The sequence below is a fragment of the Hypanus sabinus genome, chromosome 4 (genome assembly GCF_030144855.1).
Source record: "Hypanus sabinus isolate sHypSab1 chromosome 4, sHypSab1.hap1, whole genome shotgun sequence".
NCBI lineage: Eukaryota > Metazoa > Chordata > Chondrichthyes > Myliobatiformes > Dasyatidae > Hypanus > Hypanus sabinus.
The window spans coordinates 167,615,551-167,640,750 of record NC_082709.1 but is presented as its reverse complement, the minus strand read 5'-3'; the positions used below and the strand labels follow the sequence as shown (position 1 = coordinate 167,640,750).

Sequence of the window (25,200 nt, the reverse complement as noted above, 5' to 3'; positions counted from 1 at the left end):
ATTAAATCACATAATTGTGATGAAAAGAAAGTGCTTGTGTGGAATCGGAACAAAGGTGACCTTTCATCTGCCCGCTTGTGTGATGTGGTGACAACCGGGCCAGAACCAGGTAACAACTTGTTTGGGTGACTTACTGAATGAACAGGTGCTTTCTCTTCTGCGGATTAGAAGAAACAAAGGCCTGCCATTTAGTGTAGGGTTCATTTGCCTGAGCATGTATCAATCAAAGACTATTTTGCATGTGCGCTTTGTCCTGTACTTACTCCACACTACTTTATTAGAATAATAAAAACAATGGTTTGACTAGACTTGAACGATAAGTGGTTTTAAGTTGAAAAATAAATGCTGGTTTTGAATAGATTGCAAAACTGTCAACGTCCTCCACAGTGTGTTTTCCCCCTTTTGACACAGGTGCTTAATCTTTTGCTGAAGGCTAAATTATATACATCTATGTGAGACTGGATGTTGGACAATGAACCTAATGCTTTATGTGTGTCATGAAGTGAATTCAGGTTGTGGAACAGAGTCCATCAGTCTGCCCACCACAAGGACATGTGTTATCATGTTTCTACTGGCAGATGTTGCCTTGATATGATTGAAGGATTAAACATCTTGAAGAATAATCTAATTTGAAAACAACAGAATCATCTCTGTTTAGAAATGGCACAATCTAAGTCAACTTACATAAAAAAGCTGCAGATACTGTAACAGATTGCAAAACTACTTTAAAAAAAAGAATAGTTCAACATAGCACTCAAAAGAAATTAGTAGAGATGCTAGGCTTGTCGTGCCTCTTTCTGCATAGCTGTCATGTACCTACCTTGAATTTGGGCCTGTGCCTGAGGGTTAAAGGCGGCTGTGGGGTTCAGTGAGGGCCGTGGGTTGGGAGCGGTAGTGGGGTGATGAGGGCTGAGCCTCATGGCCGAGCGACGTAGCTGCTCTAATTCACTGAGCCGTTCTGAGAAGGCCAGGCCCGCACTCTTACTCTGCTCTTCCAGCTTCTGTCTATGTCCTGCAGGACACAGGAAAACATTTGGTCTTACTTCAAAGGAAAAGGAAATAACGTCTTGATCATTTGTGTTGCAGGGTTAGAACTTCAAGTCAAGATTTTCCTGAAATATTAGTTCCCCTTTTTTTTTCCCTTCAAACACTTTGATTCTCTCACTTCGCACCAGGAAGGATGGCGTGACACCTGTGAATTCGTCTGAAAAGAGTTTGCACCAGGTACCTGTCTGACGGTTTCAAACTTAAAAGGAAGCACTCGTCCTAATTTTTGTATCAGGACATGATAAAAGCTAATCATAACTCACGTCACTGCAGTCTTGCATGACACCACCCCCACCACACCCCTTTCCCACTGTTGCCTGAAATCAAACAGACAGGCATGTGTCACAGATGAGGAGGGGAATACACTGATTGATGGCCCAGACGGTTTACACAGGTGCCAGATCTCAGGTGTTCTTCTAGACAATCTCCAAGTCAGAAACAAGTAGGATAAAAAAGCCTCTCATCAGTATTTAGTCTGGCTTGATACAAATCAACTTCAGATCTAAACATCTGGTTCTCCGTCAAGGGAGAAATTTGTCAGATATTCTTATCTTTTTCATTGCAATTTTTATACAGGCCAGACTTCCACCTACTGCCATATCTGGATGTGTTCTCGGAGACACAAAGAGATTGCAAATGCTGGAACCTGGCGCGATAATAAACTCTGGAGGAAATGAACAGGTCAAGCACCAATTTTAGGTCGAGACCCTGCACCGGGGCTTCAGAGTGGAGAATGAAGATCTCCTCTCTCCTCTCAGTTCCTCTAGCAGTTTGTCTTGCTCACAAGTTTGTGCTTGTCTTCTATTCCAGGAACTTCATTTCCTAATATTTATCTGACAGACTGGCCAGCAGAGACTTTTAAGGTCTTCGGGGTTGAGAGAAAGGCTAAAGTGGGAGGCTTTATATACTGTCCAGAGAAGAGTTAGAGTAGGAATGATTGTTGCAGCTTGGGAACAAAATGATGAATTATGTGAATTATGCTTGCAAAAATGGAGAATACAGTCAAGGACATGTTTTTGTGACTTGCATTGCATTCCCATGCAGCAGAGAATCCCTGAAGGAGAATGGTATGGATCCACTTTGCCAAACAGCTCCTCCTTCTGAGACCCAGACTTCCTGATAGCACACATTCACCATTTCCTATTCTAAATTGGCCAGCTTTGGCCAGCCAGTTTGGTGCAAAGCTCAGAGATGCTACCTCACCTTCATTCTAGGTATCTGTCAAATATCTCATCCAGTAAGAAGTTTAAAAGTACATCAAACTGCAGGCCTTTACTGCCTGGTGGCTTCTTGCATGATGCCTATCAAAAATTGTACAGGAAGAGGGTTGAATTTGTGATGTGTGTCACCGGTAGCACATTGGTTGAAGTTTGATGGGAGAAATTGCCCTTAGGTTCCTGATGCTAAGTGGTTGTGAGAGCTTCAGTAATCATGCCTGGGGGGGGGGGGTGGTGTGGGGAGGGTTGTGCCACAGTGACATGGGGTGCCAAGGCAGTGTACTAGTTACTGTGATGCTATTACAGCTCAGGGCCTTGGAGTTTGGAGTTCAATCCCAGTGCCTTGTGTAAGGAGTTTGTATGTTCTCTCCATGACCACGTGGGTCTCCTTGGGTGCTCCAGTCTTCTCCCACAGTCCAAGGACGTAGCGGGTAGTAGATTAATTGGTCATTGTAAATTGTCCCGTGACTGGACTTGGATTAAATAGGTGGGTTTCCAGAACAGCATATTCCACACTGTATTATTAAATAAAAATAATATCAGCTCGCACCTCCTTACACTCGCAGATGCCAACAGTGGCCACTAAGATAATGCTTAGTGTTTTCTCAGAAGCAGCTACAGGCAAGTTTCACCCCCTCTTGTGTCCCGCATGCCAATTTGGTTTGAGGAACCGAGTGAAATTCAAATCAAGAATCTGTCTCAGTTCACTGAGAACGTACTTTCTGTCCACCAAGTTCCAGGTGCCAATTTTGGCATTACCCTTCAAATAAGTTATAAAGATGCCAAAACAGATAAGCATTTCAGAAACCAAATCTATCAAAGCCACAATTATTTGCAGCTCCTTGAATGACTTTTGCCCAAACACAAGCTCCAGATTCTTTCTGCCTGCTGGAACGGCATCTATTCCTTCACCCAATGTAAATTAGACTGAGTAGCCTACATCAGTGATTTAGATGAGGGGAGTAAATCTATTCTATATCTGTTTGAATATATTGAGAGAAGCAGACCCAAGATTGCTGAAGATACAAAGCTGGTGAACTTGTGAGCTGTGAAAAAGGTGAAAGGTGATTTTAAGGGTAAGTAGATAAGCTGAGTGAATGGGCACAGAAATGGCTGATGTGGAAATATGTAATGTCATACACTTTGGCAGAAGCATATAAATGAAAAGTACTTTATACATGGTGAACATTTGCTAAGTGTTGGTGTTCAAAGAGACAACTGCCATTGTAGAGAAATTCCTTTCACTTAACTTGCATGTGGTGAGAAACACATACAAAATGCTGGGGGTGGCATTGCCTGCAGTGATCCCTGCAAAACTACATGCGCGATGATGAGTACGGATTCAATGTTCCTGCTGAGGGAAAGAGGTACTTGCGACAGAGGGTTTGCAGCATAAATTAACTAGACTGATTTCTGACCAAAAAAAGGTTTGCTATACATGGAAGGATTATGCAAACGGGGCTTAAACTGTCCATAATGTGGCAGAGTGAGAGGTGATCTAACTGAAATGCATACAATTCTTATGGGGCTTAAATGGATGAATGTATGGAGTTCGCTTTCATAGGCTGGAGACTCCAGAACCTAAGGTCACAGTCTCAGTATCAGGGTTCTGCCATTCAGTGCAGAGAAGAGAAGACTTTTCTTCATCCAGAGGGCAGTAAATCTTTTGAATTCTTTACCCAATAAGGATGCAGATGCTCATTTGCTGAGAACCTTCATGGCAGATCAATAGCTTTTAAGATATTAAGGGAATCAGGGGATTTGAGGTTAGTGTAGGAAAGTGGCAGTGAGGTAAAAGAGCGACCATGATCTTGTTCATTGGTGGAGCGGCCAGTGAGCCTGCTCCTTGCAATGCTCCTTATTCTCTTCAGTTCCCAGCTTAAAGAAATACGAGCCCAGCCTAGCAACGGAATAGCTCTGCATGGCGGAATGCTTCTCTGTTCTGACGGCAGAGTAATGTTTGTGATTGTTGGGTTGCCCACAGCACAGCATGTTGAAAATCACCTCAAAATATAACAATTTTCAGCTCAAAAAGCCAAAGGATGTTTGAGAGAAACTGCACGCACAATGAATGGATAGTATGCTTCCTTTCATGTTCTAAATTCAAGACATCTATGTTTACAGTCCGTAGCCCGGAGTCATCGAATGTTAGACTGTTCATTGAAGGAGGTAGGTGAGCACTGATCCTGCCCGTGAAGAAATCTTCCTGCTTAACCAACAGCAAATGATGATGTCCATGAAGAATACAATGCCTGAAGCTCATACTCCCCTCCCAGAAGAAAGAGGGAATATTGATTGGTGATAACAGAAACTACGTCCAAAATATGGAAATTCCCTAACTGATTTCCCACAGCACTTAATCACAGGGGTGCCTTTTCATAAAGCCAACTGGGATCAATTCTTAATGCAAGACCTGACCTTTAGTAACACACGCAAAGTTCTGGAGGAACACAGTGAGAGAGGCAGCATCTATGGAAGCAAATGCACAGTTAGCATTTCCAGCTGAGACCCTTCATCTGGAAAAGCCTGGACAGAAAGGCAGCAAAAGCCAGAATAGAAAGGTGGAGTTAGAGGGATAAGTACAAGCTGGCAGGTGAGGGGTGAGACCAAGTGAGGGGGAAGCGGTTGAAGTGATAAGCTTTGGTCTCACCCCTCACCTGCTGACTTGTACTCCTCTCCTGCCCCCCTCCCCAACTTCTCATTCTGGCTGCTGCGACCTTTCCCCCCAGTCCACATGAAGGGCCTTGTCTTGAAATGTCAACTGTTTATTTCCCTCCACGGATGCTGGATCTGCTGAGTTCCTCCGGCATTTTGTGCGCGTTGCTCAAGATTCCCAGCGTCTGCAGAATCTCTTGTGTGTCTGCCCTTTAGCGAGGGGTTCATGAGTCAACAAAGCGTGTGTGGTTCAGTCTAGCATCTAACAACAAAGAGCAGACATGTCTTCCTTGCAGCTGGAATGTAAACTCTGGTTTAGCCGGAAGTGAATCATCACTACCCACTACAGTAAGATATACAGTACATGAGCAACCAGCAGAAAGCAAGCACTCCATTTCATTCGCTGCTGGCCAAGTTTTCAAAGATACATTGTATATTTGTTATCGAAGTATGTATAAATTATACAGCCTTGAGATGTTCCTGTTCACAAACAGCCACAAGGCAAGAAACCTGAAAGAACTCAATTATCGAAGAAAGAAAGAGCAACACCCAATGTGCAGTAGAAGAGGGAAAAAAATCATGCAAACAACAAAGGTTCAAAGTTCAATTTGTTAGCAATGTATATACATTATATAACCTTGAGATTCATCTCCTAATAGGCCCCCACAAAACAAAGAAACCCAAAAACAAACCCCATTATATGGAAAAAGACTAACTCCCAACGTGCAGAGAATAAAAAAAAATCATGTCCATAAGAAAATAAGAGAATAAAATAACCCATAAAAAGACCATCGAGCACCAAATGTGCAGTGTAAGAGCAACATCATGCAAACAGTAATCGCAGGCAAATAGCATGTGCAGAAGCAACAGCGTTCCAAACTGAGCTGAGTCCACAGGCCCAAATCCCCGGAGCAGCCTGCGTAGGCCCAAAGCATCGGCCTCAAGTTCATATACCTGAGCTCGCAGGCACGAAGCTGCCTCAGCCTCGGTATCTAACAGAACTTGAGTTTCTAAACTCACCAAATATGCAAGCAGACAACTCAGTTGCATCCAGTAAGAACCATAGGCATATTAAAGATCGATGGGAATGTTAGCTCCTGTCAATCTGATTTCTACTTAGGGGAATACATAATTACCTATATTTTCTTTGTCAGCCACAAGCTTTATGAAGTACTTTTCCTTAGTAGTTTCCTCAGTCAATCTGAATAAAATTCTGTGGGAGTTGTCTCCCATTCTGTCACTCTTGAATACGTGTTTCAGGAAAGTCTCCCAATACCATGCAGATAATTGAACAAACAGGTATCATATTCTCTCTTTGCAAAGTCTCAGTTCGTTTAAATACTTCCCCACAAAGCTGTGAGACTTAGTCCTCACCCTAGCTCTATTATTTTTGAGGGTAATCCATGCCACAAGCCTGAAACAAGACCATAAGACATGAATTAGGCCATTCAGCCCATCATCTGATCCATCATTTGATCTTGCCTGATTTATTTCCTCTCTCAAACCCCTTTTCCTATCTTTTCCCCATAACATTTGATGCCTTTACTAATCAAGACCCTAATGGCCTCTGTATTAAATATACCCAATGGTTTGACCTCCAGAACTGTCTGCGGCAATGAATTCCACAGATTCACCACCCAAGCTGGTAAAAGCTTCCTGCCTGTATTGCCCTATCAGTAATGACTTTTAACCAATAGCTTGCACTTTAAGCAAACAGCTGATCATAAATATTGCAAAATCATTATGGTATAAACAACTATTTCAAAGCGGTTGCAGATATTGACATCTGTGTTAAATATTGCTCTGTTGGTGGAGCCAGCTCCAATCTCATTTTGACAAGAAGGATTATGTTGATGAAACGTCCAATGCCCAGAGGTTGAAGGATGGCTTGTCAATGATGGAGTAGCCATAAATGGGCATGGATTGTGGAAGCAGAGGAATGATATACAGAAAAGTAACAGCAATGGTGGACAGAGGGAATAATGATAAGGAATGGATGAATAAGCAGGAAATGTGATGGCTAGAGTGGGATAGGGAAAAGGGTAAAAAAAAAACAAGATTATGAGAAACTGAAGGATCTTAGCAGGTCAAACATCATCTATGGACGGGACTAAACAGTCAACATGTTAGGCTGAGACCCTTCGTCGGGACTGGAAAAGAAGTGATAGGAGAAGACAGTGGACCATGGGAGAAAGGGAAGTAGGAGGGGCACCAGCGGGAGGTGATGGGCTGGTAAGGAGAAGGGAAGGGGTAAGAGGAGAGGCAAGATGGGGAATGGAAAAAGAGAGAAACGGAGGTGAGGGGCAGGAGAAATTACCAGAAGTTAGAGAAATCAGTGTTCGTGCCATCAGGTTGGAGGCTACCCAGATGGTATATGAGGTGTTACTCCTCCAGCTTGACAGTAGAGGAGGCCACGGACTGACATGTTGGAAAGGGAATGGAAAATAGAATTAAAATGGTGGCCGCCACAGAATCCCACCTTTTGTGGAGGACTGAGCGAAGGCGCCCAACAAAGCAGTTTCCAATCTGTGTTGGGTGTCATTAATGTAGAGGAGGCTGCACCGGGAGCACTGGATACTGTAGATGGCAGTAAAGTATGAGAAAGAGAATACAAAGTGTAAATAGAATGACACAAAATGTAATTCCACTGACACCTCAGTAAATGGCCTGGTCAGTGCTCAGGGCTACTTAACAAGTGGCAAGTAGCACTTGTTCCACACAAGTGCCAGGCAAAGGTCATCTCCCAGACGGCAGGGACATTCAGTAACATCACCATCACTGTCCTTCTTTTTGACCACCCACATTCACCACTGGCCCAAAGTTTAACAGAACCAACCATGTAAATACAATGGTTGGATACCCGTGGCAAGTGATTCACCTCGAGATCCCCCCTACAAAGCTTGTCAGGAATATGATGGAATACTCTCCAGTTGCCTGGATGAGTGCATTTCCAATTACATCCAACAAGGCTGGCAATGTCCAGAGAGGATGCTGGAGGCCAAAGAAGATGACCTACCCTGGGGTGAACGGAATGTGCACGTGCACGGGTGGGTGGCTGTGAGGAAGGAGCAGGGCTTGTTATGCCATTTTTGTGACACTTGTGTTCTGAGTTTTTCTGTCGAGCATGCTGAGCATGTTACATGGGCACCAGGATGTCTAGTGACACTTGTGGGCAGTCCTCAACACCTACTAGCGTGTGCAGGTTGTTAACACAAATGATTCATTTCACTGTAAATTTTGGTGTTCGTGTGATAATCTGAATCTGAAGTAGTTTGTTGAATTGGAATAAGCTATTTGCCACTCTGCACTCTGTATATTTACTGCCTTCATTACCAAAAAACATGGGATTCAATGCATATTATTTACAACTATTCAGTGAAGCTTCTTCCAAAGCAGCTCCACAAACCACAAATTTTATCACTAAGGAGGACACGGGCGGTCAGGAACAGCGCCACCTGCAGGCGGTCCTTCCAAGTTTCACAACATCCTTACTTGGGAGTCAATCGTTATTGTTTGGTCTATGTCCTAGATCTTCATAACCAAAACGCTGTGGGAGTACCTTCACCAGAATGGTCATAGCAGTTCGTTCACTAACCCTCCTCGAGAGCAGTTACAAGTGGGGACGAAAAACAGGCCTGTAAGTGGATAAGCAAGAGAAAAGAAAAAAATACTTTTCCAGAATGAAGATCAGAAAGAGTTAAGAATAAAAAGACAGAAGTGATGAGCTAAGGAACATACAAAGAGAAGGGTGAAGTGCAAACAAGCGACAGCTTTTGAAGGAAATCTCGGTTGGTTGCTGTTGGTCAAACTGAACTTTTCTGTTACCCAGTTTTCCTCAGTAGGAAACACATTTGTGGGGAATACTGTTAAAATTCATCATTAAAGATCAGAGAATGAGATTAAAGTTGGTGAAGGCTAGAAGGGCCTGTGTGGACAGGCAAACTAGGTTTAGTTTCTAGACTGGCCTTGAGCTCAGAGTCAGATCAGATTACCTTGCGTAGTTCCTTCTGCTCATGTTCGAGTGAGGGGCAGTAACTCTTGAATATATTTAGAGCCAAAACTGGATGGGTAAAGAAGCAGACAATGCCTACATCATCAGTCTCCTGAAGTGACACTCTATCTTTGACTCCATTCCATAGTACAGTATCTGCCACAACATGAAGACAACTGCAAACCTGCAGAGAGCTGAAAAAGCTACCCGACAAATCAAAAAGCAACAAGGCCTTTGATGCAGGTGAAGTCACTTCTGAGGTATAAAATATGATGAAGTACTTCCGATCCAAATTTATGGCCTGATTTTTGTCTTAAAAAGAAGAACACTTGCTCTGAGATGTCAATCAGAACCATGAGAAAAGTCTGCAGATGCTGGAAATCCAAAGCAACGCTGGAGCAATTCAGCAGGTCAGGCAGCATCTATGGAAATGAATAAATAGTTGATGTTTCAGACAAAGACCCCTCTACAGTCCCGATGAAGAGTCTCAGCGTGAAACATCGCCTGTTTGTCCTTTTCCATAGATGCTGCCAGACCTGGTGAGTTCCTCCAGCAAAGCCTTTAGTTGACAAAATATAAACGTTCAAAGTCTAAGATCTCTTAGGCATGGCTGTAGTGCCGAGTGGTCTTTGTTTTCCTCTACAGTTTACAATTATCATCAATACTATATGACTAGAGATGCAGCATCTGTGATGTTATCCAAATTCAATGACAGGAGGGATGAGCCAACATCAGTTTCCTCTCGCCAGCATCAAGACTCTGGTTACGCTTAAAGCAGATTGACCAAGCTGTATCATACCATACACATAGCTAACCTTATACATAAGTGTATTACTCTGAGTCCTGTCTCTGCAAGAAGATGCCAGCCAGGACTGGAAAAAATACTTCAAGGACGTTAATGTGGTTTCATTAAGAAAGTTTAAGACCCTTGCTGACACGGGGATCTCTGTCCCATGCACGTTCACAATAGGAAGCCACAAAGTACTCTGAGCCTGTTTGACAGGTAAGTCCAGAGGTGATGCATCGACATCCCACCCGCTCACTCCCATTATATAACACAGCTTGCGGCAGGTTCTGCATAAAAAGGTATATCAGGATGTTGCCAGGACTTGCAGGACTGAGTTATGAGGTGAGGATGGTCAGGGTAGGACTTCATCCGTAAACACAAAGGCTGGAAATCCAGAGCAGCACCCACCGAGTACTGGAGGGAATCAGTAGCTCAGGCAGCATCTATGAAGAAGAATAAGCAGTCGACATTTTGAGCCGAGACCCTTCATCAGGAAGGGGGCAGAAGCCAGAATGAGAAGGTGGGAGGGGTGGGGAAGTAATACAAGCTAGTTGGTGATATGTGAGACCAATTGAGGGAGAGGGTCAATGAAGCCCATTTCTTTTTCAATCCTGATGAAGGGTGTCAGCCTGAAACATCAACTGTTTATTCCTCTCCATTGATGCTGCCCGACCTGCCAAGTTCCTCCAGCATTGTGTGTTTCCAAACATTTTATTCATTGGTGCATTGGTGGTTTGCGGGATCATCTCGTAAGTGTATTAAGTCATGAGGGCCATCGAGAGGGTGAATGTACATACATCAGCTTTTTCAAAAGACTTGAGAACATAATTTTAAGATGAGAGGAGAAAGATTTAATAGGAACCTGAAGGGCAACTTTTACACCTGGTATATAGCTAGTATATGGAGTGAGATGCCAGAGACAGATACATGGACAGTTAGGGTCAGGTCAGGAATTCCAAATGTTTTTTGTGCAATGGATCAACACCATTAAGCAAAGGGTCTGTGGAACCCAGGATGGGAACCCCAAGTTAAGAGGTATATTGGCAAGTGAAAGAACTAGCTTAGGTTGGCATCTAGGTTGGTATGGAGTGGTTGGCCTAGAGGGCCTGGTTCCATACTGTGTGACTCTGACTCTTTTCCACACAAGACTCTTCAGCTACCTCCGACCCACATAAACTGAAGTGGAATTAAATCATCCCCAAGGCCATCATAGAAAGAAGGAGGAAACCCATGCAAGAACAAAGTATATGTATTCACATCTACATGTTGCTTAGATTCAAATACGGTTCAATTTCATAATTTACACGTGGGGTGTAAAGCAATAGTTATCAACATTTTGCTTTTGGAAGTGATTTCATTCATTGATCCTTGTGAATATCAGAATGGACACTGTCCCATATGATTACTTCGCTTGCATCTGACTCTGAATTTGAGCACAGTAGTATGCAATACACACACTTCATTTACCCCAAGCACAAGAGATTCTGCAGATACTGGAAATCCGTAGTAACAACCGCAAAATGCGGAAGGAATCCAACAGATCAGGAACAGAAGGAAGTTTTAAGCTGACACCCTTCATCAGGATCTTATTTACCAGTTATCTCTGATGTATATGTGACGTGGGTTGCATATAATGCAACTGGAAACTGCACTGCACACAAACTGGGGTTTACTGTTACATAATTGTAACTAGATTTGGCATGTTGGTGTCCCCTCTCGCTGTGGCAGGACAATATCTGTCTCTCCCTCATGAGTGAGAGAGAGGGCCTGTTGAGATGGACAGTAGTTCCTGATGGACTTTGGGGGCTTATTGTTGCATGCTGGGGAATAGTTGATGCTTTTGCTGCTGCTCATGCATGGGAGGAGGGAGGGGGGCCTTTGGGGTTCTAATGTTTTCCTGTCACTCATTCTTATTTTTCCCTCTCTATTTCTGTGAGGAGTGAAGTATTTCAGCTTGTATACGATACACGTACGTTCTTGGATACTAAATTGAACCATTGAACCAATAACCCCTTCATACAAGAAGGAAAGCATCTCACTTTTCGCCACTTGCCTAAAGAGCCAGCAAGGAACATGTATCTAAAAGCAGGGCACAGAAGGTAGAATATCCATAACAGAGCTCAGTGAAACACCAAGTCATTTCAGTCAGTGAATGGCGTCAACTATGTTAAGCACTTGTGTTTAATATTCTGGTAGGTGCTCTCACAATATAATTGCTGGCAGCGCAACATTATTACCCTCTAGCTATCTTCGTTGAGACTTCTGAAATGCTCTTCTATGAGGTGGGTATGACACAGAGCACCTACACCAAGGACAACACACTTAAATTGCCACAGCAATAGTAATAGAAATACAGGCACTTAGTCTGAATCTCCTCCTGTTTGCTATGGGTTTAAAATAAAACTGCAAGAGGAGCAGTGTTATATCAGTAGCACTAAGTGTGTGTGGTGTGCTACCCACAGGTTGTACTGACCCTCCCTCACACAGTTGAGTCTCATTGAAGGGCACAGAACTGAATGTGCGGACGTGTGGACAGCCCACAGCCAGCAGAAAGCAGCAGAAAATCTCTCTGCCACAGACATTAATCAATGATGTTAATCCCTTTCAAATGTTTCCTTTTAAAAACTTCTTTAATCCCTTTAAAATATTTCTTCAGTTGAAGCAAAACTAACATATAAGAGACCACCAGGGGGCAGGCCAGACAATAAAAGCCTTTTATGCTTCCTGTATTATACAATTTAATAGTTATTAAGATCACATGAGGTATGATAGATGGAACATGTTTAGAATAAAGCCCTGTTTCTAACATTTACACTGTTAAAAAAATCAAGATGCAAGGGAAGAAGCAAAAGAAAATCCAAAGACCTACGATCATTTTTACAGTTGCATCCGTGAAACCGTGACTCATCCAAGAGATTAATTACAGTTTGAAATCTGAAAGTTATAAGACATAACCAAACTTACAGTGACTTAAACAAAGAGTAGGAAGTGAAAATGGGAATTAAGATGTAAGTGTGAGACTAAGGGAGGAACTGGGTCAGGCATGAGATCAGAGAAGAGGGGTTGGCTAAGAGATGTGGACTGGATCCATTGACACCCAGTGGGGGAGTGGATACCAAGTGTGAAGTACAGCTCCTCTAGGGGGTTCTCTGCCTGTTGCTCTTCTACAAAGCAGATGCTCCGACTGACTGGTTTCACCATATCCTGTTTTCATTGTCTGACCCTGTACATCGCCTCACCTTTTCATCATCTCCTTCATTTGCGCAATCGCGCTTTTCTAATGACTCACATTGCTCCACAGAGATGATCTTTCATATCATTTAACGTGTTCCTGCTTCTCCACTCGGCAGCTTAACCCACTAACACCCGCCCTGAGGGAGAATGATGGAGGTGATTCGGGCGCAGACATTGCCCGAGACGCCAAGGGAGCCTCTCAGTCTTTGAATTACACACTGTCATCCTCCTGCGTCAACAGAGAAAGAAGGCACAGTAATCTTCTGGTTTAATGCTGATTCGAAGCAAAACATCTCTGGTAATTTGCCAGCCCCTCAGGATAATGGAATGATTATGCAATCAGATTTAAACGTACCGTGAAATACGCCATTTGCGTTAACGACCAACACACCCAAGGATGTGCAGGGGCACATCAGATATTCCAGCACCAGCCCCTCTCATTCACTGTCATTAATGAAGCTCCCCAGATATGCATGAGGGCAAAAGCACTTGGCAGCGGCAGATTTGGTTGACTGTCACATGGTGAACACACGAAAGATGAATGAGTTTACAACACGGCAGTAGAAGAAAAGACCACAGCAGCAAAACGAGCCCCTTTCCCACCCACCCAGGTGGCTGGGCAACAAGAATTAGGGGCAGCTGCTTCAGAGAGCTCCAACAAGCTCATACATTTTGTGTGAAGACATCATTGCACCTAATATGGAAAAAACATTAATTGAATAGTCTTCTAAGAGCAAAGAGCAGTCAATGAGCATTATTTCCTTTGAGAACCAAAGCCTATAATGGTTTAGCACCTTCGACAGACTTACACACTACTGCATACATTTGTCCGTTCACCTACTACGTCCACGAGTCTTCCCATCTATCCATTCCTCATTTCTCTCATTTCCTTTCACATAAATCTCTTCTTGATTATTTTGCAATAACTTAACAGGGGGCAACTTACAAGAGACAGCTAACCTGCCAACACACTTTTTGGATGTGGGAGGAAAAGAAAGTGGAAGTTAGAAACACATGTGATCACAGGAAGCACATGCGAACTCCACACAGACAGCATCTGAGGTCTCGATTGAACCTGGGTTATTGGAGCTACAAGGCTCAGAATGATAAGAAAAAGAAGGGTACAATCCTTGATGATGTTTAAAGGGAACAGCAGAGGGAAAATTAAACAGTTTGAAGACCAATGCCTAAAGCTGCATCTGCAAACCTGTGACTGACTTATTCAGAAGATTAATAATAGGGCAAAATCTGAAGCTTGTAGGCCCCAATGCAGTTTCAATTTTCACACTTCATTTGAGTAATATTTAGTTCTGAGATTTAAATACAATTACCAAACCAACAATAAGTTACACAGAGTTAATATAATATCACAGGGATGTTATCAAACAAAATTTAACACTAAGCTCTATAAACAGATACCTGAGCAAGTGAAAAGGACAGAGAGTTGAACGCACCTAGGATAAGAATTACAGAGCTCACAGTACATCCTGCCAGAATTTGGATAATTGACATAGTCTGGTGTCAGAGAACATGGAGTGGTACAGCATAGTACAGGTCCTTGGGTCTACGATGTTGTGCTAAACTTTTAACCTACTCTAACATCAACCCAACTCTTCCCTTGTCTAAACCACCATTTTGTTTTCATCCACGTGTCTATCTACCAGTCTCTTAACTCTTCCTAATGCATCTGTCTCTACCACCATCCCCGGCAATTCACTCCATGCACCTACCACTCTCTGTGTATAAAAACTACCACTAATATCCTCCTTATATTTTCTTCCAATCACTTTAAAGTAATACCCCTCGATTTAGCCTTTTCCACCCTGGGAAAATGTTTCTGGATGTCCACTTGATCTGTGCTTGTTATTGTCTTGTACAGCTCAGTCGAGTCACTTCACACCTTCTTTTGCTTCAGAGAGCCCTATCTCGTTCAACCAGTCCTCATAAGAAATGCTTTCTAAACCAGACTGTATCCTGGTAAGTGCCCTGTGCACTCCAGAATTCTTCCTATAAGAAGGTGACCAGAACTGAACACAATTAACCAACCAACCCACACATCTTTGTGAGGTGAGAGGAAATTGCACTCAAAGCAAACCTACTCATGTACAGAGTGATGTCAGGTAGGCAAACGACGTGGCCACAAATTACCAGACTCTACACTCTCCCAAAACAGGCACTCTGTTCCAAGTTTTGCTGTGAGCGGAATTATTCAAGGATATGCTCAAAGTTTCTGTGAAGGGTTGCTATTGATATCCCTATCGATTTCTTGGGAACCCCCAGTGCATGAGCTCTCAAAGTGAAGAAGGAGCACTCGGAACAGCGTTGAGAACAAGGAGATGGTGAACCCGGAGCAGACCACGGAGCAGGAGATGCTACCAGCCCCATGAGCCACCTCCCGTCATGGAGTCTGCATGTTCTACATTGACCTCTGATGCACAAAGGCAGAGCTGATGCAAGTCATTCTCAAAAGACAGCCTGGGAAGAGGGGATTAATGTACAAAATAGGAGCAGGAGGAGGGTGTGTGGTCTCTTCACAGCCACTTCTATTGATCCACAACATCATGGCTAATCTGGTCTTGCTCTCAAATCTCCTTTGCTTGTTCCCCAGGGACCTCGATTTCCCTGTAGTCCAAAAATCTATCTGAAGATAAGCTTTACTTGTCGCCATGCTTCTGACGCCAACGTAACATTCCCACAATGCTAACCACCACGCTACTGTGCCGTCTCTTAGCCAGTTTTGAAGATATTCGGCGATATGGACACAACATGTCTTCACGGTCGAAGAATTCCAATGGTTGTTGGAAGATAAATTCCTGTTTAACTTCCTCCACGCTAAACAGATGCTACAGTGGTGTGGCAGTGCCAATGACCTGGGTTCAATCCTGACCTCTGCTGCTTATCTCTGTGGAGTCTCCACGATCCCCAGACACGTCTGAGATTCTCTTGACTGCTCTAGTGCTCTCTGTATGGAGATGAGAGAATCTGGGGGAGGGGAGGAGTTGAGGGGAATGTGGGGAGAGTAAGAGAATCGGATTGGTGTAAGGTTAAAGGAAATGAGTGCTTGGTGGTTGGCACCGACTCAATGGGCTGATGTGCTCTGTGATTCTCCTTACTCTGAAGTCATGTCCCCTATATCTAGGCTTGCCAAAGAGGGCTGGAGTGCAGAGGTCCCTGATGCTGTTCAGCTGGTAAAGCTTTTGTAGAAATAGGGAGAAGGATGGACTCATGGACTGGTGACCTCTGTGAAGCATTATGCTCAGAGCTGAGGGTGAGTGAGATGGTGCGAGTCAGGACACAGGTGGACGGCTCTGCACAAGGCTGTACATGGACTGCTCAGTGGTACTGGCTTTGTGTCAACAGCAGTGTGTCGAAGAACCTGCCTGAGCCAAACATGTGTCAGTTCAGGAATTAACTTCAGCTGCAGGACCACCTCATTGAATCGGTATCATATATCACAGCCTTCATGCCAGCTGTATCATATATCATATCATATATCATACATCACAGCCTTCATGCCAGCTGCAGGACCACCTCATTGAATCGGTATCATATATCACAGACTTCATGCCAGCTGCAAAGCCAATCTTGAAGGATAAAATGAGGGTGTGTGAAGTTCCCAGCCAGCCCACCTTTACATTAACAATGCTACTGACCTGCTGCCCCAGATGAGATTCCCTTCGTTGTCAGCAGACAATTTGCAATGTCCATAAATTTGACCACAGGCAAGGTAGGCCACTTTCTCATGGCCGGAGAGCACTGCCCGGCTGTTCCTATTACTCACACTTCCCCAGACTCCAAAACTAGCTTGAAGCAGACGTTCTGTCCATTCCAAAGAAAGGATGGCACAATTGGTCGTTGGGATGCACAAAACTCTGTTCAAGCTGACTGTAGCATGTTCACCAGTTCAAGGACAAACACATAATCAGCGGCCACTTTACAGGAACGGAGCCCGGTGTGGCCTTCTGTCGTAGCCCAGTCGTTTCGTGGTTTGACACGTTGTGCATTCAGATGTGCTCTTTTGTACACCACGTGCGTGGTTATTTGAGTTACTGTTGCTTTCTAGTCAGGTTGAGCCATTCTGGCCATTCTCCTCTCACCTCTCTCATTAAAAGGGCCCTTGTGCCGACAGAACTGGGTGTTTTTTGTTTATCGCACCAGTCTCTATAAATTCTTGAGACTATTGTGCATGAAAGTCCCAGGAGACCAAAGGTTTCTGAGATACTCAAACCACCCTGTCTGGCACCAACGATCACTCCATGATGGAAGTCACTTAGATCACATTTATTCCCCATTCTATTGTTTGCTCTGAACAACAACTGAACCCTTTTGACCATGTCTGCATGGTTTGATGCATTGAGTTGCTGCCACATGATTAGCTGATTAGATGTTTGCATTAATGAGGCGGAGTACAGGTGTACCTAATAAAGTGGCCACTGCGTATATTTGTCCACAGGCAAAGTGGGTTGCTCTGTCATGGCAGGAGAGCAGCATTGGGACAAGACTATAAATTACTCCTCCCCAGAAGCAGATTCCAAAGAAAGGATGGTGTAGATTGTTGTTGGGATGTGAAAATGCTGTTTGAGCTAATTGGAGCACAGCCCCAGTTAAGACGCAAACGTACTTACTTCCCTCAATCCATCTATATAACCTACTTTAACGCGGAGCTCCTGAGGGAAAACCATGTGGCCGGCGTGGGGGGGGGGGGTGGGGGGAGAACATGCCAACTCCACACTGACAGCACTGGTGGAAAGGATCAAACCCAGCTCTGGCACTTGGTAGCACAATGCTATTACAGCCCCAGCAGCCCAGGTTCAATTCCACCACTGCGGTCTGTAAGGGGTGTGTACGTTCTCCCAGTGAGCATGTGGGCTTCCTGTCACAGTCCAAAGACATATGGGTTAGTAGGCTAATTAATCACATGGATGTGCAGAGTGATTGGGCTGAAAGGACCTGTATTTATGATGTATCTTGAAATGTAATTTAAATCGAATGTCTATTCATCTTCATTTCCATTTATATTGCCTAAATATGACAAACGCAACAATTTGGGAGAAATTTGTATGGTCACCATTGTAGTAGAGACACATTAGAAGAAGGAACTGTAAATGTTTAAATCACAATAGAATAATAATGCTCATTTATTTAGTAAGAATGTATCATATTGCTTGGACGGACTCCAGTTGGCTTTGCAGCTAGAACCAGATGAACCTATGTTGCCGTATAATTCTCAGCATTAACCTTATGAGAACTGAGCAAGCTTGTGAGAACCAAGCAAAACGGCTCGTCTGTTTGTTTAGTTGTTCAGCTTTCATAAACACTCACACACCACCACACACAGTCACATCCGCCCACACACAGCCACTTTTACAGAGGCCCCCCCCCACACACACCCACACGCTCAAGTGCACTGAAACACACACACATATGCAGCACATCTGCGGCATGCTGACCTCAACCCACACTCACACCCTCCCCCAAACACACACACACACACACACATCTACACATACACACATCTGGTCACACAACTATGCCTGCAAACACACACACACACGCGCACATTAGGTCACACAACTATGCCTGCAAACACACACACACACACACACACACACACACACACGCACATCTGGTCACACAACTATGCCTGCAAGCACACACACATCTGGTCACACAACTATGCCTGCAAACACACACACACACACACACACACACATTAGGTCACACAACTATGCCTGCAAACACACACACACTCATTCACAAATGCACACACATACGTGCGACAACAACGTGGCAGTGTACTGGTTTGCGCAATCGCTTCACCGCGATTGAGGTTCAATTCCTGCTGCTATCCATAAGGAGTTTGCATGCTCCCCCTATGGCTGTGTGGGTTTCCTGCATGTGCTCCGGTTTCCTCACGCATTCCAAAGATGTTTAGTTAGGGTTAGTGTTAGTATGTTGGTGCGGGAAACACGGTGACGTTTAAGGGCTGTTCCCGGCACAATCCTCACCAATTCGAGTTGACACAAAAGATACCTTTCACTGTACGCTTCAATGTTTGGATGTATATGTGATAAATGAAACTAATCTTTATCTTTACACTCCAACATACCAACATACTTATGGATATCTGTCTACACATGTAGCTACTCCAAATAGATCGATATATATGTACTTGCAAACACATAAATGCTTTTAGTCCATGAAACACAACACTTAAGATTCTTTGCATCTTAGCTGTGGTGGCATTCTTGCCTCTGAATCAGGATAAAGTCTGATGTCAGACATTTGAACACAAAAATGTCAGACAACTTGAGGGAATGCTACACTGCTGCTCTACTGCCAGAGCTGAGGCATTAAGCTGTGACACCATCTGCTCTGACAAATGATTTTCAAAAGATCCTGTAACACTGCCTCAAAATGATGCAAAAAGGCCACCCTTGATGACCTGCTCAACTTTTGCCCCTCAATCAGCATGACTCGGTGCTGCTTATAAGAACTTTCATTGCACAGATTGGCTGTTGGACAATACTGTGCAAAACCCATAGGCATGTATATATCTATGGAGCCTAAGACTGTGTACGTCACTGTACTGCTGCAACAAAAGATCAAATTTCATGACATATGTGGCTGCCACGTCTTTCCCCGTTCTCCTGCTCTGTCCAACTCCTTTTGCAGCCTCCCTGCTTCAACACACCACCTGCATCTCCACCTATCTTCATATCATCCACAAACCTGGCTACAAAGCCATCAATTCTGTCATCCAAGTCATTGACATACCTTAACTTAAAGGACTGCAGATTTTCAAGAAGGAGCATCCCCACTACTTTCTCAAGGGCAGTTATGTACAGACAATAAATTTTATCGACAACTACAGTACTATGGAAATATAGCTATATATACTGTATATAACTAAGCCTTTTGATAAAATTACTGTAGTAATTTTATGTAAAGCACACCAAGAGAAAAAACTAATTTCATGCCATATGTGAGTGATAACAAACTGGATTCTGATATGGGTCTCTTTTGTGGACTGAGTGGAAAGGGGGTCAAGGAGAAGGGAATTATGGTTGGGAAAGGTGGAAGGGAGAGAGGACGGAGCGGGAAACACCAGAGAGATGTTCTGTAATGATCAATAAACCAATTGTTTGGAATCAAGCGATCTTACCCGGTGTCTCAGGGCTGGGTGTGTCTGCACCCATGCCACCCCCTGCCCCTGGCACTCCTTCTCTGCCATGTGTCCCACACCCCTCCCATGGTGCTCCACCTTCGCCATTCCCAACTTCCTTTGCTCCCACCAGATTTACAAACTCGCTCTCCACACCACATTGACAGATGCAGTACTGTGCAAATGTCTTAGGCACCCTAGCTATATATACATGTGCCTAAGACTTGTGCACAGAACTGTATTTCCCACATTAGAACAGAGCCTGCACTTCGAAAGCTAGTATTTAATATGTGATAAAGGTTTTTAGGATAACTTGACATGATGCCTTTTCTCTCTTACAAAACAAGTAGAATTGCTTTTAAACGGCTCAAAGCCCTGAATAAACTATTTATGTATGAAAGACTTTAATTCATAAGCCCTCCATATAACCAGTCATAAAGATTGCTCAGTCTGATAATGCCAAGTACTCAGGCCAAACAGGTTTCTGCCACAGCTTTAACCGTAAAAAAACAGTTGTTAGTGTTTTCCATCCATGTGACCCTTTCAGAATGCTTATGCCTCAACTAGATTGTGCAAAACTAAAATACAGTAGACTTCTTGAGACCTAAAAAGAATAAATTATGATATTAGCACAAAAATAACATTGCAGGCCGTAATTTCTTTGCCAGAGGTTTGTTAAGCAAATCTATTAATTGGTGCTGGCAAACAAACAGTCAAGGGTATATTTTGACAGTAATGCTGTAAACCAGTTCTTGGTTCACTATTTTTTATGGATGTTTATCTATTCATTTTAAATAAATGAATGTTTCTGTTGGAATAGCAGAAGAATGACATTAGCCAGTATCAGTAATGGCATGCTTTAGGCTGTAGAACATATTCATTGAGTTTAACATATGTTATTCACTCATCATTATTTTAAAGGAGACCTCGCTTATTCCAAATGGTGTTATGGTAGAGAAAGGTCATACGAAGGTACTAATTATTAGCGTGCTGATTAGAAACATTAATTTCTTGACTTGTATTATCTAAGATCTACAAGGAGCTAAACTAGGTCAATCACTGTGCGGAAATGCTTCTAGGATTCGAATACATCGAATTTAAAAGTGACATTGGATTGAACAATATCAGCATTCCTGCAGAGCATACTAACACAGGCTGCCTAATATTATCTCATTCATTGATGTCTTTTTGGCAGTCACACGCCTGACAGTTTGCACAGAAATGAATAATACTCCTGACACCATAAATATCTTTGTACATTTAACTGATGCTGACTGGATTCTTCAAGTAATACACACATAGTGCACTGGTTCCAAGGTAAATTGCAATGGGCCAGACACTAATATGCCAATTTCATTTGGTTACAATGACAGAATGGGTATTAAATCCAAATCCAATTCTTCTCCCAAGTTATTTGTCATTTTTTTTTTAAATTGCTTAAGTCAGATGAAAGTAAAATTGTTTGGGGCTTGAAAAGGTTAGTAAAAATGATTCAATAGCATGACCTTATCTTTATTGCTATAATGGTATGAAGTCTACCATACTACTGGCAATATACATAATGCAGCTAACTTTGATTGCTGTAAGAGCTAGTAAAACTCCTCACACTAGTAGAAGGCACCTATTAACAATATATTGTGATTTTCCATGATGAATTTATCCATGATTACCATGATATAATCACTTTGTTTGCAGTGTATTATACTTCCTCATCTGCGGTATACCACAGTGAACTATGCAGTGAGAAAATAAACCTTCCAGATCCAAAAAGTAGGAAAACCTGAGATGTTTCTTTAAAAATCTGGACATGATACAGATGATGAAGGAATAGGCAAATTGGGCATGAGAAAAATATTCTCCGCTCAGATGCCAGTTTAATTCAGCTGTTTAAATATTGCTGAAGATTCAAAGTGCCTGCATATCCACATGAAGATAGGCTCATTGAGCCCACACCAAGCACCAACTATCTATTTATACTGATCCTACACTTATCCCATTTTATTCTCCCCACACAAAGTGCTGGAAGAACTCAGCAGCTCAGGCGGCATCTATGGAGTGGAATAAACTGTCAAAGTTTCAGGCTTGGCCCAAAACATCAACTGTCTGTTTCTCTCTGTAGATGCAGCCTGACCTGCTGAGATCCTCCAGCATTTTGTCCGTGTTGCTCTCTTGTGTGGAATCTCTTGTGTTTATTATCACCTCGTTTGCAACTCCTCCCAGATTCTACCACTCAGGTGCACACTATATTTATAGTGACCAAGCAAGTGGAAGGAGACTGGAACACGCAGAGGAAACGGCTACGGTCATAGGGAGAATGTGCAAACTTAACACAAATTGGGCACCTTTGGAGATCAGGAGTAAACCCATGACTTCGGTGCTGTGAGGCAGTGGTACCACCACGTCACCGTCTTATTCAGTCAAACACCCTGTCCTAACACAATTACTCCCCCCAACTTCTCCCTCTAATCTACTAGTGACAATTTCATCAACCAAACTGCATGTTTTTAGGATGAGTGAGGAGATCTAAGCACTCGGGGAACCCCACACAATCACCAGGATGACAGAAATCTGGAAATCACCGAGTTTAGGATTCAACAAGGATCACTAGATATGTGAAGCACCACAGTACTGCCCTATCTGAGTGGATTGTGGTCTGATTGGCACTTTCAGTGCAATCTAAATATAATCATGGGAAAGCACTTTATTTCCAGGAAATTATTTCATAATTCTGAAATATTTTTATGATACTTTACAACCAATTTGTGAAACAGAATTCCAAAAAATCTATGATAATTTTCCTACTGATAGCTCATTTTATGGACAGAACTGTCAAATAACCTATGAAGTTATTATACAAGAGTTATAGATCGGTGGGACCTCACAAATTTTGGGGCAGCGCAGTAGCATAGTGCTTAGTACAATGTTTGACAGTACCAGTGATCTGGGTTCAGTTCACACAGCTGTCTGTCAGGAGTTTGTACTTTGTCCCCCTGACCGTGTGGGTTTCCTCTGGGTGACCCAGTTTCCTCCCACGGTCCTATGGCATACCAGTTGGTAGGTTAATTGGTCATTGTAAATAATCCTGCCATTAGGCTAGGATTAAATTGAAGGTTGCTGGGTGGCGGGGATTTAAGTGTTGTAAAGGCCTGTTCCATGCTGTATCCCAATAAATAAATAAAATAAATAAACAGAAATAAAGCAACACACACATAATGGTGGAGGAACTCAGCAGGCCAGGCAGCATCTATGGAAAAAGAGTAAACTGTTGACGTTTTGGGACGAGACCCTTTGGTAGGACTGGGTCTTGGTCCAAAACATCGACTGTATTCTTTTCCATAGATGTTGCCTGGCCTACTGAGTTCCTCCTGCATTTTGTGTGTTGCTTGGATTTCCAGCATCTGCAGAATTTCTCGTTTGTGAAATAAAAATAAATAACTGTTTCTACAATGCATGATACTGCTCTCTGAGATAAAGATAATTAGAAAACTGCAACTAGCTACTAAGTACAGGTACAGTAAGTGTCGATATATCAGCAATGTGGCACCAATTCTAGACGAGATTATAAACCAACTTCTTTAGATATACATATCTGAGATATAAGCCAATGCTAATTCCATAAATGCATTTCCAAATTTCACTGAGGAAACTGAGTGGGCAAAACTAGCAGCAAATTCAATGTGGGCAATGTTCTGTCCCCAGCAGAACATTTTTTTTTGGGATATTGGTAATTTTTACCAGCTCACATTGCCATACAGATAATGTAATGGTGAGAAATTGCTTAGAAATGTTTGCAATCATTGTGCTGAAGATTTGTTATAATTATAAATTTATTAATTTACAAGAAAATTAATCTCAGGATTGTATATGGTGACATACTGTACATGTACTTTGATAATAAATTTACTTTGAACAATGCTGCAGAGTGCTGCCATCAGGAAGAAGGTACAGGAGACTCAGAACTCACACTAGCAGGTTCAGGAACAGTTATTAACTCTCAAACATCAGGCTCTTGAACCAGAGGGGATAATTTCTCGCAACTTCACCCACCGCGTCATGGAGTTGTTCCCACAACCTATGGACGCACTTTCAAGAACTCTTCATCTCACGTTCTTGATATTTATTGCTTATTTATTTTGTTTCTGCTTTGTATTTGCAGTTTGCTGCCCTTTGCACACTGACTATTTGTCTGTTCTGTCGGGTGATGATACTATCATGTTTCTTGGATTTACTGTGCATACCTGCAAGAGGAGAAACCTCTGGGTTGTATATGGTGACATATATATACTTTGATAATAAATGTACTTTGAACTTGAACTTTAACCTTTGAAGACACAACCATAATTTTGACTCAGCAGCAATGAAATAACAAGTAAATATTTCCAAGTCAGAATTTTGTGTGACTTGGAAGGAAAATTAGAAGTGCTAATGTCTCTTAGCTCATACCTCCTTTAGAATCACGAGTCTGATGCTACTTCTGAAGGTGGCTGACTGAATTGTAGCAGTGGCAAAATGTACTGCAGTCTCAGCCGGTTAGATGCTTAAGACAATAAATGAAGTAATAATCTCTGTTTTAATATGAAGAGTCTTTTTGACTGCACACTAATAGACAAGTGGCGAGAATTGTATTACAGATCTGATTGGAAAATAATGGAGAGCAGGCAATGGTAAACAAACCATTCATCACTGAACATCCAAATTCTGACCTGATTTAGACACCTGACACACTATTCATGTGTTCAAAGGTCACCTCTCCAGATTGTTAATAAAGAGAGCAATGATAATGCCAATAAGCATCATGAGGAAATTATGTCACAAAGATGACTCCAGTCAATGCCGAACCTCATGCCCTCCCAATCCCAGCTCTCACTGATTTCAGGCTTACTGAGTCTACCAAAGGTTCTTTGAAAAACTTCAAATTTTGATGTCTGCACATGTAGGGGAAGGCAAGAATACGTTCAAACTCATCTTCAGACAATCATGCTGCCAAAAACTAGAAGACCAGAAGATATAGGAACAGAATTAGGCCATTTGGCCCATGGGGCCTACTCCACCATTTCATCACAGCAAGTTTATTATCTTTGACATCCTTAATAATTAAGAAGCC

The 25,200-nt window shown here is 42.8% G+C and overlaps 1 protein-coding gene across 4 annotated transcripts in view; it reads right to left on the bottom strand.

Annotated features, from left to right (window-relative positions):
* The window catches only part of runx1 (RUNX family transcription factor 1), a 221,758-nt gene that overhangs the window by 18,718 nt on the left and 177,840 nt on the right, over positions 1 to 25,200 (bottom strand). For 2 of the 4 annotated variants that reach the window (XM_059968726.1, XM_059968725.1), the window contains exon 6: positions 821 to 1,012. The exons of the other annotated variants lie outside the window; for them this stretch is intronic. In XM_059968726.1, coding sequence (XP_059824709.1) covers positions 821 to 1,012 — 192 coding nt within the window. The remainder of the gene's footprint in view (positions 1 to 820; positions 1,013 to 25,200) is intronic. 4 annotated transcript variants of the gene reach the window in all.